This window comes from Oncorhynchus tshawytscha, linkage group LG09 (genome assembly GCF_018296145.1).
Source record: "Oncorhynchus tshawytscha isolate Ot180627B linkage group LG09, Otsh_v2.0, whole genome shotgun sequence".
In the NCBI taxonomy this organism is placed as follows: domain Eukaryota; kingdom Metazoa; phylum Chordata; class Actinopteri; order Salmoniformes; family Salmonidae; genus Oncorhynchus; species Oncorhynchus tshawytscha.
In genome coordinates this window covers 79,289,374-79,309,236 of record NC_056437.1, presented here as the reverse complement: position 1 = coordinate 79,309,236, position 19,863 = coordinate 79,289,374, and the positions used below count along the sequence as shown (strand labels likewise).

Below are 19,863 nucleotides of genomic sequence, written 5' to 3'. Positions count from 1 at the left end.
TTAATTTTCAATGCCCTTGCTGATGGAAGGAGGTTTTCACTCAAAATCTCACGATACATGGCCCCATTCATTCTTTCCTTTACACGGATCAGTCGTCCTGGTCCCTTTGCAGAAAAACATCCCCAAATCATGATGTTTCCACCCCCATGCATCACAGTAGGTATGGTGTTCTTTGGATGCAACTCAGCATTCTTTGTCCTCCAAACACGACAAGTTGAGTTTTTACCAAAAAGTTATATTTTGGTTTCATCTGACCATATGACATTCTCCCAATCTTCTTCTGGATCATCCAAATGCTCTCTAGCAAACTTCAGATGGGCCTGGACATGTACTGGCTTAAGCAGGGGGACACGTCTGGCACTGCAGGATTTGAGTCCCTGACTGCGTAGTGTGTTACTGATGGTAGGCTTTGTTACTTTGGTCCCAGCTCTCTGCAGGTCATTCACTAGGTTCCCCCGTGTGGTTCTGGGATTCTTGCTCACCGTTCTTGTGATCATTTTGACCCCACGGGGTGAGATCTTGCATGGCGCCCCAGATCGAGGGAGATTACCAGTGGTCTTGTATGTCTTCCATTTCCTAATAATTTCTCCCACAGTTGATTTCTTCAAACCAAGCTGCTTACCTATTGCAGATTCAGTCTTCCCAGCCTGGTGCAGGTCTACAATTTTGTTTCTGGTGTCCTTTGACAGCTCTTTGGTCTTGGCCATAGTGGAGTTTGGAGTGTGACTGTTTGAGGTTGTGGACAGGTGTCTTTTATACTGATAACAAGTTCAAACAGGTAACGAGAGGAGGACAGAGGAGCCTCTCAAAGAAGAAGTTACAGGTCTGTGAGAGCCAGAAATCTTGCTTGTTTGTAGGTGAGCAAATACTTATTTTCCACCATAATTTGCAAATAAATTCATTAAAAATCCTACAATGTGATTTTCTGGATTTTTTTTTCCTGATTTTGTCTGTCATAGTTGAAGTGTACCTATGATGAAAATTACAGGCCTCTCTCATCTTTAAAAGTGGGAGAACTTGCACAGTTGGTGGCTGACTAAATACTTTTTTGTTCCACTGTACCTGCATTGACCCTTTTAATAACTAAATCTCACAAACACTGGACTCTACCCATATACTCACACACACTTACACTGACACCCCAACACACACACTACATATGCTCACACACACATAACACGCGCATACAGGCATTCTGACGCCACACACACACACACTTTCACTCACCACATACGCTGCTGCTACTATCTATTATCTATCCTGTTGCCTCGTCACTTTACCTGTTACCCATATGTACAAAGCTACCTCAATTACCTCGTACCCCTGCACACGGACTCGGTACTGGTACTCCTGTATATACAGTTGAAGTCCGAAGTTTACAAGCACTTCGGTTGGAGAAAGCAAAACTCGTTTTTCAACCACTCCACAAATTTGTTGTTAACAAACTATAGTTTTGGCAAGTCGGTTAGGACATCTACTTTGTACATGACACAAGTAATTTTTCCAACCAATGTTTACAGACAGATTATTTCACTGTATCACAATTCCAGTGGATCAGAAGTTTACATACACAATGTTGACTGTGCCTTTAAACAGCTTGGAAAATTCCAGAAAATGATGTCATGTCTTTAGAAGCTTCTGATGGGCTAATTGACATAATTTGAGTCAATTGGAGGTGTACCTGTGGATGTATTTCAAGGCCTACCTTCAAACTCAGTGCCTCTTTGCTTGACATCATGGGAAAATCTAAAGAAATCAACCAAGATCTCAAAAACAAAATTGTAGACCTCCACAAGTCTGGTTCATCCTTGGGAGCAATTTCCAAACGCCTGAAGGTACCACGTTCATCTGTACAAACAATAGTACACAAGTATAAACACCATGGGACCACGCAGCCGTCATACCGCTCAGGAAGGAGACGCGTTCTGTCTCCTAGAGATGAACGTACTTTGGTGCGAAAAGTGCAAATCAATCCCAGAACAACAGCAAAGGACCTTGTGAAGATGCTGGAGGAAACAGGTACAAAAGTATCTATATCCACAGTAAAACGAGTCCTATATCGACATAACCTGAAAGGCTGCTCAGCAAGGAAGAAGCCACTTCTCCAAACACTGCCATAAAAAAGCCAGACTACGGTTTGCAACTGCACATGGGGACAAAGATCGTACTTTTTGGAGAAATGTCCTCTGGTCTGATGAAACAAAAATAGAACTGTTTGGCCATAATGACCATCGTTATGTTAGGAGGAAAAAGGGGGAGGCTTGCAAGCCGAAGAACACTATCCCCATCGTGAAGCACAGGGGTGGCAGCATCATGTTGTGTGGGTGCTTTGCTGCAGGAGGGTCTGGTGCACTTCACAAAATAGGTGGCATCATGAGAACGGAATTATGTGGATATATAGAAGCAACATCTCAAGATATCAGTCAGGAAGTTAAAGCTTGGTCGCAAATGGGTCTTCCAAATGGACAATGACCCCAGGCATACTTCATAAGTTGTGGCTAAATGGCTTAAGGACAACAAAGTCAAGGTATTGGAGTGGCCATCACAAAACCCTGACCTCAATCATATAGAAAATTTGTGGGCAGAACTGAAAAAGCATGTAGGGAGGCCTACAAATCTGACTCAGTTACACCAGCTCTGTCAGGAGGAATGGGCCAAAATTCACCCAATTTATTGTGGGAAGCTTGTGGAAGGCTACCCGAAACATTTGACACAAGCTAAACAATTTAAAGGCAATGCTACCAAATACTAATCGAGTGTATGTAAACTTCTGACCCACTGGGAATGCGATGAAAGAAATAAAAGCTGAAATAAATCATTCTCTACTATTTTTCTGACATTTCACATTGTTAAAATAAAGTGGTGATCCTAACTGACCTAAGACAGGGAATTTTTACGAGGATTAAATGTCAGGAATTGTGAAAAACTGAGTTTAAAGGTATTTGGCTAAGGTGTATGTAAACTTCCGACTTCAACTGTACACATATATATAATATATATAATATGTATATATATATATAATATATATATATATAATATATATATATATATATAATATATATAATATATATATAATATATAAATATATATATATATATATATATATATATAAAGCCAGTATGAGGGTTTGCCGTCACGCTAGAATGAAAGAATGCGTGGAAGAGAAAACATCTGTAGAGTTCAAAAAGTACTTGCACTCAAATCATAAAAAGGAATAACCCAAGGAGACTAAGATGCAAAAATAATAGAATTAATGTAATCCATGCTCGGAAGAATATAAAAAATGAAAGGTGCTATATAAAAAAGGAATGGAGCGTTCCATTTTTAAAATTTTAAATAGCACCTTGCACTTTCACACAGATTGTAACGATGTACAGTAGCTATGCAGCCATTCAGCGATACTGGACACAGAAACCAGGCTAACCTTCCAAAGAATGCTGACTAAATCAGTTTGAGCTCTACAACTAACCACAATATGAATGATCTTTTTCTGTACTAAAATTCTAAATACTGTACCACATGGCAGTTATGTACATATTGTGGCTTAATTCCTTTTCCTCATTTAACTGGAAGATGTGAATATTGTGTATTTTGTTGTTCCTGGAGGCTGTTGCTATAGTGACAACCAAAAGATACCTGTGTTGTTATTTTTACTCGTTACTGTTATTCAGTATTCACTGTGTATTTATTCCGTGAGTCACTATTTCTATTGTTATCTTTAACTCTGCATTGTTGGAAAAGGACCCATAAGGAAACATTTCAATGTTAGTCTACACCTGTAGTCTACACCTGTAGTCTACACCTGTTGATTTGTCTGAGTCTGGTACCTGTAGATGGACTTCTCCTTTGCAGAAACTGCAGCAGAGACCCCAGGCAGATCACTGACACACTGAGCAACAGCTCCTGCTTCTGGAAGAGGCGGAGGACAGAAAGACATTTAGCCAGCTGGAGGGATGAATAGAAGAGAGAGAGAGAAGATATTAAGCCAAACAGAGGGATGGAAAAGAGAGAGAACCAGATAGAACGAGAGAAAGAGAGAGAGTGAGGGATTATTTAATAATGCATTACCTCCCACTCCACAGCCGCCCCTACTGAGGCAATGACTAGTGTCCCAAAATAGTGAAGTAGGGCAGATGGCTATAGAGAGGAGGTCCACAGAGAGTTCCAGTCTAATCCTGGAAGCCAGTGCAGACTCACATCATCGGCTTAGCGCACCACAGCGCAGTGGACCGAGGAGGAGCTATGCTCCACAGAGCAGCCACTGATATGGAATTATTCAACACCAAATTGGTTATATAGGAAGAGGGACACATTAAGTGCATTCTTCACTATACATACACAGCATAGACTAAACTATGCTATAGAGACAGCGGGAGAGAAAGGAGGAGTTGAAGAGGCTTCATGTAGAGTTTACTGTGAGCTCTGACCCAGACATTAAGTGATGACAGTAATGATACGCAGTATTTATGAAGTGTGTTTATCCCCATAACCCTGCCATTAACACCAGTGTACTATACATAGAATAGAAAAGGCTCCACTGTAGAGAAAGAGAAACAGAGGGTAGAAAGGAAGGACACATTTGAGTGCTTTGCCACATCAGCCTTGTGTTCTATCAGGGATGCTTGTCGAACAACAATGAAAACAATGAATCAATGGAAAATGTAGGAATAAAAACAGTATGGGGAAGAACTCTGAGGTGTTAACAGCTCTGTAGTGTTAACAGCTCTGTAGTGTTAACAGCTCTGTAGTGTTAACAGCTCTATAGTGTTAACAGCTCTATAGTGTTAACAGCTCTATAGTGTTAACAGCTCTGTAGTGTTAACAGCTCTGTAGTGTTAACAGCTCTGTAGTGTTAACAGCTCTGTAGTGTTAACAGCTCTATAGTGTTAACAGCTCTGTAGTGTTAACAGCTCTAGTGTTAACAGCTCTGTAGTGTTAACAGCTCTGTAGTGTTAACAGCTCTATAGTGTTAACAGCTCTATAGTGTTAACAGCTCTGTAGTGTTAACAGCTCTATAGTGTTAACAGCTCTATAGTGTTAACAGCTCTGTAGTGTTAACAGCTCTGTAGTGTTAACAGCTCTGTAGTGTTAACAGCTCTGTAGTGTTAACAGCTCTGTAGTGTTAACAGCTCTATAGTGTTAACAGCTCTATAGTGTTAACAGCTCTATAGTGTTAACAGCTCTGTAGTGTTAACAGCTCTGTAGTGTTAACAGCTCTATAGTGTTAACAGCTCTGTAGTGTTAACAGCTCTATAGTGTTAACAGCTCTGTAGTGTTAACAGCTCTATAGTGTTAACAGCTCTGTAGTGTTAACAGCTCTATAGTGTTAACAGCTCTGTAGTGTTAACAGCTCTTTAGTGTTTTAACAACTCTGTAGTGTTAACAGCTCTGTAGTGTTAACAGCTCTGTAGTGTTAACAGCTCTGTAGTGTTAACAGCTCTATAGTGTTAACAGCTCTGTAGTGTTAACAGCTCTGTAGTGTTAACAGCTCTATAGTGTTAACAGCTCTATAGTGTTAACAGCTCTATAGTGTTAACAGCTCTGTAGTGTTAACAGCTCTATAGTGTTAACAGCTCTGTAGTGTTAACAGCTCTGTAGTGTTAACAGCTCTGTAGTGTTAACAGCTCTATAGTGTTAACAGCTCTATAGTGTTAACAGCTCTGTAGTGTTAACAGCTCTATAGTGTTAACAGCTCTGTAGTGTTAACAGCTCTGTAGTGTTAACAGCTCTATAGTGTTAACAGCTCTGTAGTGTTAACAGCTCTGTAGTGTTAACAGCTCTGTAGTGTTAACAGCTCTGGGGTGTTAACAGCTCTGTAGTGTTAACAGCTCTGTAGTGTTAACAGCTCTGTAGTGTTAACAACTCTTTAGTTTTAACAACTCTGTAGTGTTAACGCTCTGTAGTGTTAACAGCTCTGTAGTGTTAACAGCTCTGGGGTGTTAATAGCTCTGTAGAGTGAGTGAGTATGTGTGTGTGTGTATATGTGTGGTGTGTCTGACCTGCAGCAGGAGGCCGTAGAGTGCGGTGATGAGGCAGTGGGCCCCGTAGGATCCCAGTGGGTACCGAGAGCTGTCTGTGTCCCCCAGGGGCCTCTGTCCTGTCCCAGGGCCAACACTCACACACAGCACTGGAGACTCCAGGTCAACATCTAGAACAGCCTGCAGCAGCCTCAGGGAACTAGCTGTGGGGTGGAAGGCGAGGGAGGAGAGGTAGAATGAGGGAAGACAGAGGAACGAGAGGATGTGGAGGGGGATGGGGTGGGATTCAAGGAGATTTGGAGTGAGGAGAGGGAGAACGTGGGCAGAGAAGAGAGAGGGGAGAGGTTGAAAGAGGACCCTTTTGTCAAACACTCATGTACACTGAGATATTAGACCCCTCTAAGGGAGAGAAGAGACAATTAGCGATAGCAGAAAGAGAGAAGGAGAGCGAGAGAGAAAACAGAGACAGAGGGAGGAGGCGGAAGCGGAGGAGAGAGACCGTAGATCACCCTGACAGCCCACTCATACAACAGGGAGACAGAGATACACAACCAGCGGGACATTTCCATCCCAACTCCTCTGTTGGAGGAAGGCCACATAACAGAATTCAAGCCTGTGTAACAATGCTGCTTTGCTCTGCTTAGTGTGGTGGAGCGTTGTTACCCAGTAAGAGGCTGGCTGTCTTCCTCTTCCCAAAGACCAGGGCCTGCACCGTGCTGCCCAGGTTCAACCTGATGCTTCTATGGACCTTGGGATACAGAAAGGGAAGACAATGACAAGACATGATAAGGCAACAACCATAGAACTAGGAATGTAATTTAACAGGATCTCTATGTCAACAACGCTCTCTGTTCAACAACACACTGTCCTACAGTACAAAAAGACAAATGTATTGTCTAACATCAAGGTCTCTGATACATTTTTCTGTTTTGAGTGCTGTATTCAATGTGTGTGTTCCATTGTCAGCTGTAGAGGACAGTGTGTCTCCCCTGGTAAGTCCCCTGCTCCTTCCTCACTCCAGTGTGTTTTGTAGTACATTGTGTAGCCTGTGTAAAGGTCTTCATAAGGGTGTACAGTGTGTAGCCTGTGTAAAGGTCTTCATAAGGGTGTACATTGTGTAGCCTGTGTAAAGGTCTTCATAAGGGTGTACATTGTGTAGCCTGTGTAAAGGTCTTCATAAGGGTGTACATTGTGTAGCCTGTGTAAAGGTCTTCATAAGGGTGTACAGTGTGTAGCCTGTGTAAAGGTCTTCATAAGGGTGTACATTGTGTAGCCTGTGTAAAGGTCTTCATAAGGGTGTACATTGTGTAGCCTGTGTAAAGGTCTTCATAAGGGTTAGCGTGACAGAACAACCTGAGCTGAATGAGTGTGTTGCAGGGTGACGAGAGCAGCACAGCAGGGCAGACGGAGGAGAGAGGGAAGAGGAGAGATTCAGAGTAGCCTGCAGTTGGTCCATCAGCCCGGCGTTACACAGCAGCATGGACACAGCTGGGGAGGAGAAAACAAAAATAGATCACACTCAAGATATTATCCAATATATAAAACATATTACCAATTTAATGTGTGAGTGTGTTGTGTGCCCTTGTGAATGGCACCGACTGGTTCTGTACAAGTATGTGTCTCTCTTACAGGCCAGACGGCACAACGCAATCTGTGTCTCTGGGGGACTGTGTGTGTGTGAGAGAGAGAGAGAGGCAGGTGGCAGAGTGTATGAAGGCTGCTCGATGTGCTGCACTTAATGAGAAGGACAGGGTGGCAGACTGAGTTTGTCACCTCTGTCAGTGCAGTGAGGGGGAGGGACAGGCACAGACAGCAGTACAGGTAGCTGAAGGCTGGCAGCAGACACTCCGTGTTGGAGGCTTGCAGCTTCCCTGCCAGGTTACTCACTGGAACGCGCCCATAGTAAGACAGGAGACAAAATAAGACATCAGACAGAATGCAAGATCATAACATCTGTAGTCGGAAGAAAGCCGACATGTTATTGATACTTAAATACTACTTTCATCTACAAATTCAGCTTATGCTTATGGCATATGCTTTGTTGATGTGAGCAAAAACTCAATATCGATTAAACTGATATTGAATGTAGAGAGTGAGTACAGCGTGAGTACAGTGTGAGTACAGCGTGAGTACAGCGTGAGTATAGAGTGAGTATAGAGTGAGTATAGAGTGAGTATAGCGTGAGTACAGAGTGAGTACAGCGTGAGTACAGCGTGAGTACAGCGTGAGTACAGCGTGAGTACAGCGTGAGTACAGCGTGAGTACAGCGTGAGTACAGCGTGAGTACAGAGTGAGTACAGCGAGAAATAGTGGAGAAGTTATGACGTTGGACCAAAAGCTATAGAGCTGAGTGAATTATGCATCACTGACTCCTTTTGACCCTGTGACCTCACCGTGGTAGAGCAGTGTGAAGTGGATGCCATCCATCTCATTCTCAGTGGAGCCACTGGTCTGCATCAGGCACAGCAACCGCAGAGCCAGAAGGAGAGAGCCCATGGCTAGAGATTGGGAGAGGGATAAGGGGGAGAAATAATTAACGGGAGCGAGAGATGAAAGAGCAAGAAAGAGGCCAAAAACACTCATTTCCATACTCCCCTGGCTGCATTTTATTTACATTAGATAGTCACCCTACAGCATTATAGGTTAATATAAAGTATATAAACTCAGCAAAAAAAGAAACGTCCCTTTTTCAGGACCCTGTCTTTCAAAGATAATTTGTAAAAATCGAAATAACTTGGCAGATCTTCATTGTAAAGGGTTGTAAACACTGTTACCCATGCTTGTTCAATGAACCATAAACAATTAATGAACATGCATCTGTGGAACGGTCGTTAAGACACTAACAGCTTACAGACGGTAGGCAATTTATTTATTTATTATTATTATTTTTTACCTTTATTTTACTAGGCAAGTCAGTTAAGAACAAATTCTTATTTTCAATGACGGCCTAGGAACAGTGGGTTAACTGCCTGTTCAGGGGCAGAACGACAGATTTGTACCTTGTCAGCTCGGGGATTTGAACTAAGGTCACTGTTATGTAAACTTAGGACACTAAAAGAGGGCTTTCTACTGACTCTGAAAAACACCAAAAGAAAGATGCCCAGGGTCCCTGCTCATCTGCGTGAACGTGCCTTAGGCATGCTGCAAGTAGGCATGAGGACTACAGATGTTGCCAGGACAATAAATTGCAATGTCCGTACGGTGAGACGCCTAAGACAGCGCTACAGGGAGACAGGACGGACAGCTGATCGTCCTCGCATTGGTAGACCACGTGTAACAACACCTGCACAGGATCGGTACATCCGAACATCACACCTACGGGACAGGTTCAGGATGGCAGCAACAACTGCCCGAGTTACACCAGGAACGCACAATCCCTCCATCAGCGCTCAGACTGTCCGCAATAGGCTGAGAGAGGCTGGACTGAGGGCTTGTAGGCCTGTTGTAAGGCAGGTCCTCACCAGACATTACCGGCAACAACGTTGCTTATGGGCACAAACCCACCGTCGCTGGACCAGACATGACTGGCAAAAAGTGCTCTTCACTGACGAGTTGCGGTTTTGTCTCACCAGGGATGATGGTCAGATTCGCGTTTATCGTCGAAGGAATGAGCATTACACCGAGGCCTGTACTCTGGAGCAGGATTGGTTTGGAGGTGGAGGGTCCGTCATGGTCTGGGGCGGTATGTGACAGCAGCATCGGACTGAGCTTGTTGTCATTGCAGGCAATCTCAACGCTGTGTGTTACAGGGAAGACATCCTCCTCCCTCACGTGGTACCCTTCCTGCAGGCTCATTCTGACATGACCCTCCAGCATGACAATGCCACCAGTCATACTGCTCGTTCTGTGCGTGATTTCCTGCAAGACAGGAATGTCAGTGTTCTGCGAATGTCAGTGCCAGCGAAGAGCCCGGATCTCAATCTCATTGAGCACGTCTGGGACCTGTTGGATCGGAGGGTGAGGGCTAGGGCCTCACAGCAGGTGAGGTGCCTTGAACATGCATGTGCCTCACAGCAATAACTGGCAAATCTGGTGCAGTCCAAGAGGAGAAGATGCACTGCAATACTTAATGCAGCTGGTGGCCACACCAGATACTGACTGTTACTTTTGATTTTGACCCCCATTTGTTCAGGGACACATTATTCAATTTCTATGAGTCACATGTCTATGGAACTTGTTCAGTTTATGTCTCAGTTGTTGAGACTTGTTATGTTCATACAAATATTTACACATGTTAAGTTTGCTGAAAATAAACACAGTTGACAGTGAGAGGACGTTTCTTTTTTTGCTGAGTTTATTCATGCAAATTAAATCGTGCAGCGTGTTCTAGTGGGAGAGCTGATGGTAACTAGTTAGTTCAACCCCCCCAGAGTGGATATCTAGTTGTGGTGTGCCCTTGAGCTACAGAAATTAACCTACACAACCTCAATGGGTATCCATCCGCCAGAGAGGAACGTCAAAGCACATTTTCTTCTATTGCACTTGATGTCACGCTACAGAGTGAAGCCGCTTTGTTCTCCCTGCAACTACACCAAACAAAAATATCAACTGCAACATGTAAAGTGGTGATCCCTTGTTTCATGAGCTTAAATTGTAAAAAAATCCCCAAAATGGTCCATACACAGAAAAAGCTTATTATTCTCAAATGTGTTTACATCCATGTTAGTGAGCATTTTTCATTTTCCAAAATAATCCATCCACCTGAGAGGTGTGGCATATCAAGAAGCTGATTAAACAGCATGATCATTACACAGGTGCACCTTGTGCTGTGGACAGCAAAAGGTCACTTTTAAATGTGTTGTTTGTCACACACAATGCTACAGATGTCTCAAGTTTTGAGGGAGCGTGAAATTGGCATGCTGACTGCACAAATGTCCACCAGACCTGTTCCCAGACAATGGAATGTTCCGTTCTTTACATCGTTTTAAAGAATTTGGCAGTACGTCCAACTGGCTTCACAACCGCAGACCACGTAACGACGCCAGCCCAGGACCTCCACATCCGGCTTCTTCACCTGCGGGATTGTCTGTGACCAGCCTCACGGACAGCTGATGAAACTGAAGAGTATCTCTGTCTGTAATAAAGTCATTTTGTGGAGACATAGTCTGATTGGCTGGTCCTGGCTCCCCAGTGGGTGGGCCTATGCCCTCCCAGGCCCACCCATGCCTGCGCCCAGTCATGTGAAATCAATAGATTAGGGCCTAATGAATTTATTTAAATTGACTGATTTCCCTATATGAATTGTAACTCAGTAAAGTTGTTTAAAATTGTTGCATGTTGCATTTATATTTTTGTTCAGTATACATGGATCTTCTTTACCAATTATATTTGTAACATGAGGATATATGGCTATTATATAGATAAACTATATATCTAAATAATGGTATACTCTCATTTTTTCTCCTCACCTCCTGTCCCCTGGCTGCTCTCCAGGCCCAGTCTCTGGAGCACCTGTAGCAGAGTGGGTCTGAGTAGGGTACACAGGCCGGCCTTACAGCCCCGCCGGCCCTGCAGGAAACTCCCCAGCACCTCTACAGCACGTTCTGCCAGGGGAGCCTCCCTGGTACACACCATGCCCTACAGACACAGAGAAGCAGGAGTTCATGCAGAGAGCTGGGATTGGCAAAGAAACAGGCTTGTGCCAGGTCTCTGGACAGTACACGAGGTCTCCCTCCCTCAACAGCAAGTTCAGTATGACAGTGGGGCTCTTCTTCAGCAGATTCAGCAGGGCTGTGTTGTCTGGATCCTGGTTCTGCTCTGACGGGCCCTCTGTCTTCTTACTGTTTGTGTCTGACTGCAGTGTGGCCTCAGCACGGTGGGACAACCACAGCTCCAGGACCCGGGGCCCAAAGTGCTCGGCCAGCTCTGGGTAGCGGAAGAGGAAGTGTAGGAGTGGAGGGTGGTGGGTGTAGAGGGAGGCGAAACTGGGGCTGGAGGACAGGGCCTTGCTGATACAGTTTTGAGGAGCCTGGACAAGAGAAGGGGGGGCAGAGGACTAAAGAATGAGAAGGAAGTCTTACAGGTGAACAACTCTGATGCTAAAGGTCATTTGTTGTGACTTGACTAACAAGAAACAGAGGAGTTATATGGCTTTATACATTCATCAGCCACTTCATTTACCAATAAAGTGTTGAGGAATAATGGAGACATGCAGAGCCATGTCCTTAATTCCCTCGTGAGTTCCAAATATCTCTAACTGTCGCCCTGCGTGAGTTCTCATGCGCGTGATGTCAGAATGCTCTCACTGTTCCATGTGATTGTTACGCAACAGGACAGTTATCCGCGCTGCCCTCATACCAAGGCACGCTGCCTGCTAATTATATATAGGCTATGTTTCAACTTGTCAATTTCAAATGATTTTCTAACAACAGTTTGAATTGAGGTGTGTTCCGCCTCCTCGTTAATTTGCATAAGAACTAGCCCATTTCACTGCTGCGGACAATTTATGTTTGAGGCTTTACTGAGCGGACAAACTTCTCTCTTCAACGAGAGCCCAAGCAGTTCCCCAGTGTTTCCCCAGATCATGAATGAAGACATTGCGCATCTCTAGTCAGAACAGGCCTTGCACAAACGTTTCCCCCTAGCTCATTTTCTGGCTGGCGCCTGCATTGTGTTGTTTTCCTTACAAGATTGTTTTCCTTACAAATTGGACTTTGGACATGTGTGCATTCTGGGATTCTGGGATTAGAGAGTATTTGCCAAGTCAAACATAAAAAACATGGTTACCATCATAAAGAATTTAGCTGCTGTCAGCTTAGTTGACACGCATTTATTTTCTAAAAAACATTACATTAGTCTCTTGTGCTCACCAGAAATGTGGTACATCAGCACAACCTGTCATTTAGACTGGTTTATGGAATGAGTTTGGCTGTGGATGTGTTCCGTGTGATGCTTGGATAAAGAAGTTTGCATTCATCTTTTACAATAAAAGGTCAAATTGAGGAATAAAGTTTAAGACGTTTATTTTCCATCAGTACCATAAAATATTTAGATGCTGTTCAGACAACAATGCTGTTAAGATGCTGTTCAGACAACAATGCTGTTTAGATGCTGTTCAGACAACAATGCTGTTTAGATGCTGTTCAGACAACAATGCTGTTTAGATGCGTTTGTTGCGTCATATGTTCTGTTGCTACTGTTCCAATCACATATTTGAGATCGTACGCTGCAGGGACCACTCATCAACGATCACAAATACGTGATCATACGCATCAAAGGGTTGAGGACTAGAGTTGTGTTAGCACTGTTGTGGACATAAAAGGGTTGAGGACTAGAGTTGTGTTAGCACTGTTGTGGACATAAAAGGGTTGAGGACTAGAGTTGTGTTAGCCCTGTTGTGGACATAAAAGGGTTGAGGACTAGAGTTGTGTAAAGGGTTGAGGACTAGAGTTGTGTTAGCCCTGTTGTGGACATAAAAGGGTTGAGGACTAGAGTTGTGTTAGCACTGTTGTGGACATAAAAGGGTTGAGGACTAGAGTTGTGTTAGCACTGTTGTGGACATAAAAGGGTTGAGGACTAGAGTTGTGTTAGCACTGTTGTGGACATAAAAGGGTTGAGGACTAGAGTTGTGTTAGCACTGTTGTGGACATAAAAGGGTTGAGGACTAGAGTTGTGTTAGCCCTGTTGTGGACATAAAAGGGTTGAGGACTAGAGTTGTGTTAGCCCTGTTGTGGACATAAAAGGGTTGAGGACTAGAGTTGTGTTAGCACTGTTGTGGACATAAAAGGGTTGAGGACTAGAGTTGTGTTAGCACTGTTGTGGACATAAAAGGGAAAACTCTCTCTCTTTCGGTATCATTAATACCCAGCTTTAAAAAAGAAAGGCATATATAGTTGATGTAACTCCATAACCAAGTTCCAAGAATGAAGAGTGTTAGTTGGAGCCTTTTGCACCAAAGTGGGATTTCATTGACTATAACTTCAGTTAAAAACTTCAAGGAATGAACAACCCTTCTGCAATTTATTACATGTTGTTAGAGCGCCAGCAGCCCACTATTATCATCCTATTGAAATGAGTTCACTTACCCAGTCCAGGTCGGGGCTCTTGTCCTGTGTGACAGACAGCAGGTAGAGGGCAGACCTGAGCACACAGGGAGGCAGGGCCGAGTCTCCCTGCTCCTGCACAGAGCACAGCAGAGTCACCACACAGGAGCCTGGTACACACACACACACACACACACACAACGTTTTATGATGCACGTGCACACACACAACGATTGATGGTGCAGTGATAGGTACAGGAAGTGTATTGTATTGTACACACACACACACTGAGTGTACAAAGCATTATGAACACCTTCCTAAAATTGGGTTGCACCCTTTTTTCAGAACAGCCTCAATTAGTCGGGGCATGGACTCTACAAGGTGTCGAAAGCGTTCCACAGGGATGCTGGCCCATGTTGACTCCAATGCTTCCCACAGTTGTGTCAAGTTGGCTGGATGTCCTTTGGGTGGTGGACTATCCTTGACAAACACGGGAAACTGTTGAGTGTGAAAAACCCAGCAGCGTTGCAGTTCTTGACACATTCAAACCAGGGCGCCTGGCACCTACTACCATACCCCATACAAAGGCACTTAAATCTTTTGCCCCTTGAACTTCTGAATGACACACATACACAATCCATGCCTCAAGGCTTAAAAATCCTTCTGTAGCCTGTCTCCTCCCCTTCATCTACACTGATTAAAGTGGGTTTAACAAGTGACATCGATAAGGGATCATAGCTTTCACCTGGATTCACCTGGTCAGTCTACAGTATGTCATGGAAAGAGCAGGTGTTCCTAATATTTTGTAGACTCAGTGTATATACACACACACATGCACATACTCACATACATAACCCTCCCATGCTAAGTAAACCACTGGCCGCAGTAAACAGGCATCTTTCAAAGCAATGCCATGTCGTTAATAACCATACAACTATGCCAGTGTCTACATGTCCCCAAGTACCTGTCTCCATGCTGCAGGGCCAGGTGCAGCAATGTGAGCAGACAGTACTGAGTGGCCCTGGGGCCGGCAGGGTCACATTGGGGCCCTGGGGACTCACACAGCAGAGAGGGTCACTCACACACACGACAACACAGAGAGGGCAGGCTGGACCTCAACACAGCCTCTATCTCCTCACAGTCTGGGGAACAGAGAGAGAGAGAGAGAGGTGGCCACCCCCACAGAGAAGCCAGCAGAACAGCCCACCTCAGCACCCAACAAAAGTCTCGACACCACAGCAGAACAGTCCACACCAGACCCTGACCATAGAGTCGACATCACAGCAGAACAGACAAATGAAGAACCCCAAGCCCAGCGGCTCTCACCCCCTCTGAGCACCCCCCCTGTCAGCCTGCCTGCTAGCCCTTCTGACAACCCCCCACACCCACTGAGGACAAACACAAGACACAGATTGTACTACTTATGGACTCAAATGGGAAATATATAGAAGAAAAAAACTTTTCCCAAACACAGTGTGTCTAAACTCTGGTGTCCAAACACCCAGCGCGCCCTAGACCTCCTGTCTGAGGCCAAACTAGGCTCACCCAGCCACATAATAATACACACAGGCACAAACGACCTGAGAGCACAGCAAGAAAGAGTGGCCACAGCACTGAAGGGAGTGATTGAAAAGGCTTCTTCTACTTTCCCCAACGCACAAGTGGTTATCTCCACCCTGCTACCACGAAAAGACTTCCACCCTGCCACAATACAGCGGGTAAACGCAAGTATTTCCCGTGACTGTGCCTCAAAACCAAACGTTTTCCTGGCCCACCACTCCACCCTGGACTTGAACAGCCTCTATGACCAGGTCCACCTCTACAAGGCAGCAGTGCCCACCTTTGCCCGAACTCTAAAGGACATCGCTCTCAAACGTATCCCCAACACTTCACACAGGAGCAACAGGTCAATAGACACCCCACCCAGACCAGCGAGACACCCTCCCAGACCTGCAGGACCCCCCTGGACCTACACATAGAGGACCCACGCCAAGAGGAATTACATCCAGACCACCGCACACCCAGACACATCCACACCCCCACCCCAACCAATCAACACCCCCCACGTCAACCATGCCCACACCCCATTTAGGCCCCCTCAGATCAGACCTATGCCACTCCTGCCCACCCCATGCACCCCACCCCCGCAAAGAGGGCCTCAACATGGAAGCCACACATACGCCCAGGTAGTGAGTGGGCAAACAGTCCCAACCCCCACTCTCACACTCGCCCAAGCCAATGGCATGTACCAGATGCTCAGCAGGCTCTGCTCACACTTACTGGCCTGAGGCCAAACCACGACCAACAACATTGGACACTCTATGGAACAAAAAGCATTCACTATATCATCCTGGAATATCCAAGGCCTGAGGTCATCTGCCTTTGGCCTGAAGAGCAGAAACCCGGACTTCACCAAAGAAATCGGTAATACAGACATTGTCATCCTGCAAGAAACCTGGTACAGAGGAGACAGACCCACCGGTTGCCCTCTAGGTTACAGAGAGCTGGTAGTCCCATCCACCAAACTACCAGGTGTGAAACAGGGAAGGGACTCAGGGGTATGCTAATTTGGTATAGAGCAGACCTAACTCACTCCATTAAATTAATCAAAACAGGAACATTTTACATTTGGCTAGAAATTCAAAAGGAAATCATCCTAACAGAGAAAAATGTCCTCCTGTGTGCTACCTATATCCCCCACTAGAATCCCCATATTTTAATGAAGACAGCTTCTCCACCCTGGAGGGGGAAATCAATCATTTCCAGGCCCAGGGACATGTACTAGTCTGTGGCGACCTAAATGCCAGAACCGGACAAGAACCTGACACCCTCAGCACACAGGGGGACAAACACCTGCCTGGAGGTGACAGCATTCCCTCCCACATATGCCCCCCTAGGCACAACTATGACAACATAACCAACAAAAACGGGTCACAACTCCTGCAGCTCTGTCGCACGCTGGGTATGTACATAGTCAATGGTAGGCTTCGAGGGGACTCCTATGGTAGGTACACCTATAGCTCATCTCTTGGCAGTAGTACTGTAGACTACTGTAGACTACTTTATCACTGACCTCAACCCAGAGTCTCTCAGAGCGTTCACAGTCAGCCCACTGACACCCCTATCAGACCACAGCAAAATCACAGTCTACTTAAACAGAGCAATACCCAATCATGAGGCATCAAAGCCAAAGGAACTGAGTAACATTAAGAAATGCTATAGATGGAAGGAATGCAGTTTGGAAACCTACCAAAAAACAATTAGGCAACAACAAATTCAATCCCCTTTAGACAATTTCCTGGGTAAAACGTTCCACTGTAATAGTGAAGGTGTAAACTTAGCAGTAGAAAATCTTAACAGTATATTTGACCTCTCAGCCTCCCTATCAAATCTAAAAATCTCAAATAGAAAACCGAAGAAAATTAACAACAATGACAAATGGTTTGATGAAGAATGCAAAAATCTAAGAAAGAAATTGAGAAACCTGTCCAACCAAAAACATAGAGACCCGGAAAACCTGAGTCTACGCCTTCACTATGGTGAATCACTAAAACAATACAGAAATACACTACGGAAAAAGAAGGAACAGCATGTCAGAAATCAGCTCAATGTAATTGAAGAATCCATAGACTCTAACCACTTCTGGGAAAATTGGAAAACACTAAACAAACAACAACACAAAGAATTATCTATCCAAAATGGAGATGTATGGGTAAACCACTTCTCCAATCTTTTTGGCTCTATAACAAAGAATAAAGAGCAAAAACATATACATGATCAAATACAGATCTTAGAATCAACTATTAAAGACTACCAGAACCCACTGGATTCTCCAATTACATTGAATGAGTTACAGGACAAAATAAAAACCCTCCAACCCAAAAAGGCCTGTGGTGTTGATGGTATCCTCAATGAAATGATCAAATATACAGACAACAAATTCCAATTGGCTATACTAAAACTCTTTAACATCATCCTTAGCTCTGGCATCTTCCCCAGTATTTAGAACCAAGGACTGATCACCCCAATCCACAAAAGTGGAGACAAATTTGACCCGAATAACTACCGTGGAATATGCGTCAACAGTAACCTTGGGAAAATCCTCTGCATTATCATTAACAGCAGACTCGTACATTTCCTCAATGAAAACAATGTACTGAGCAAATGTCAAATTGGCTTTTTACCAAATTACCGTACAACAGACCATGTATTCACCCTGCACACCCTAATTGACAACCAAACAAACCAAAACAAAGGCAAAGTCTTCTCATGCTTTGTTGATTTCAAAAAAAGCCTTCGACTCAATTTGGCATGAGGGTCTGCTATACAAACTGATGGAAAGTGGTGTTGGGGGTAAAACATACGACATCATAAAATCCATGTACACAAACAACAAGTGTGCGGTTAAAATGGGCAAAAAACACACACATTTCTTCACACAGGGTCGTGGGGTTAGACAGGGATGCAGCTTAAGCCCCACCCTCTTCAACATATATATCAACGAACTGGCGCGGGCACTAGAGAAGTCTGCAGCACCCGGCCTCACCCTACTAGAATCCGAAGTCAAATGTCTGCTGTTTGCTGATGATCTGGTACTTCTGTCACCAACCAAGGAGGGCCTACAGCAGCACCTAGATCTTATGCACAGATTCTGCCAGACCTGGGCCCTGACAGTAAATCTCAGTAAGACCAAAATAATGGTGTTCCAAAAAGGTCCAGTCACCAGGACCACAAATACAAATTCCATCTAGACACTGTTGCCCTAGAGCACACAAAAAACTATACATACCTTGGCCTAAACATCAGCGCCACAGGTAACTTCCACAAAGCTGTGAACGATCTGAGAGACAAGGCAAGAAGGGCATTCTATGCCATCAAAAGGAACATAAATTTCAACATACCAATTAGGATCTGGCTAAAAATACTTGAATCAGTCATAGAGCCCATTGCCCTTTATGGTTGTGAGGTCTGGGGTCCGCTCACCAACCAAGACTTCACAAAATGGGACAAACACCAAATTGAGACTCTGCACGCAGAATTCTGCAAAAATATCCTCCGTGTACAACGTAGAACACCAAATAATGCATGCAGAGCAGAATTAGGCCGATACCCACTAATTATCAAAATCCAGAAAAGAGCTGTTAAATTCTATAACCACCTAAAAGGAAGCGATTCCCAAACCTTCCACAACAAAGCCATCACCTACAGAGAGATGAACCTGGAGAAGAGTCCCCTAAGCAAGCTGGTCCTGGGGCTCTGTTCACAAACACACCCTACAGAGTCCCAGGACAGCAGCACAATTAGACCCAACCAAATCATGAGAAAACAAAAAGATAACTACTTGACACATTGGAAAGAATTAACAAAAAAACAGAGCAAACTAGAATGCTATTTGGCCCTACACAGAGAGTACACAGCGGCAGAATACCTGACCACTGTGACTGACCCAAAATTAAGGAAAGCTTTGACTATGTACAGACTCAGCGAGCATAGCCTTGCTATTGAGAAAGGCCGCCGTAGGCAGACATGGCTCTCAAGAGAAGACAGGCTATGTGCTCACTGCCCACAAAATGAGGTGGAAACTGAGCTGCACTTCCTAACCTCCTGCCCAATGTATGACCATATTAGAGAGACATATTTCCCTCAGATTACACAGATCCACAAAGAATTCGAAAACAAATCCAATTTTGAAAAACTCCCATATCTACTGGGTGAAATTCCACAGTGTGCCATCAAAGCAGCAAGATTTGTGACCTGTTGCCACGAGAAAAGGGCAACCAGTGAAGAACACGCACCATTGTAAATACAACCCATATCTATGCTTATTTATTTTATCTTGTGTCCTTTACCATTTGTACATTGTTAAAACACTGTATATATATATATAATATGACATTTGTAAT

The 19,863-nt window shown here is 44.3% G+C and overlaps 2 protein-coding genes across 5 annotated transcripts in view; both read right to left on the bottom strand.

Annotated features, from left to right (window-relative positions):
* Positions 1-6,641: 6,641 nt before the first annotated feature.
* Positions 6,642-11,139, bottom strand: LOC112240352 (meiosis inhibitor protein 1-like). 4 transcript variants are annotated; one of them, XR_006084166.1, is made up of 6 exons: positions 10,863-11,139; positions 10,403-10,504; positions 8,372-8,476; positions 7,752-7,864; positions 7,332-7,466; positions 6,642-6,726 (listed from the first exon to the last, which is right to left on the bottom strand). XR_006084166.1 is itself a non-coding variant. In XM_042327554.1 (5 exons), exons 3-5 carry the CDS (start codon positions 8,472-8,474, stop codon positions 7,434-7,436), a joined length of 249 nt encoding a protein of 82 aa, XP_042183488.1. In that variant the 5' UTR covers positions 8,475-8,476; positions 10,398-10,504; positions 10,863-11,139; the 3' UTR covers positions 6,771-7,433. The 4 variants fall into 4 exon arrangements, 3 of the variants coding, with proteins under 3 accessions (XP_042183488.1, XP_024264422.1, XP_042183489.1); XM_042327554.1 differs by lacking the exon at positions 6,642-6,726 and having other exon boundaries at positions 6,771-7,466; positions 10,398-10,504; XM_024408654.2 differs by lacking the exon at positions 6,642-6,726 and having other exon boundaries at positions 6,771-7,466.
* A 97-nt stretch (positions 11,140-11,236) lies between these two features.
* The window catches only part of LOC112240350 (meiosis inhibitor protein 1), an 11,238-nt gene continuing 2,611 nt past the window's right edge, over positions 11,237-19,863 (bottom strand). The window contains exons 8-10 of the mRNA XM_042327883.1: positions 14,003-14,130; positions 11,760-11,946; positions 11,237-11,555 (exon numbers count right to left, since the gene is read on the bottom strand). Coding sequence (XP_042183817.1) covers positions 11,470-11,555; positions 11,760-11,946; positions 14,003-14,130 — 401 coding nt within the window. The 3' untranslated portion in view covers positions 11,237-11,469. The remainder of the gene's footprint in view (positions 11,556-11,759; positions 11,947-14,002; positions 14,131-19,863) is intronic.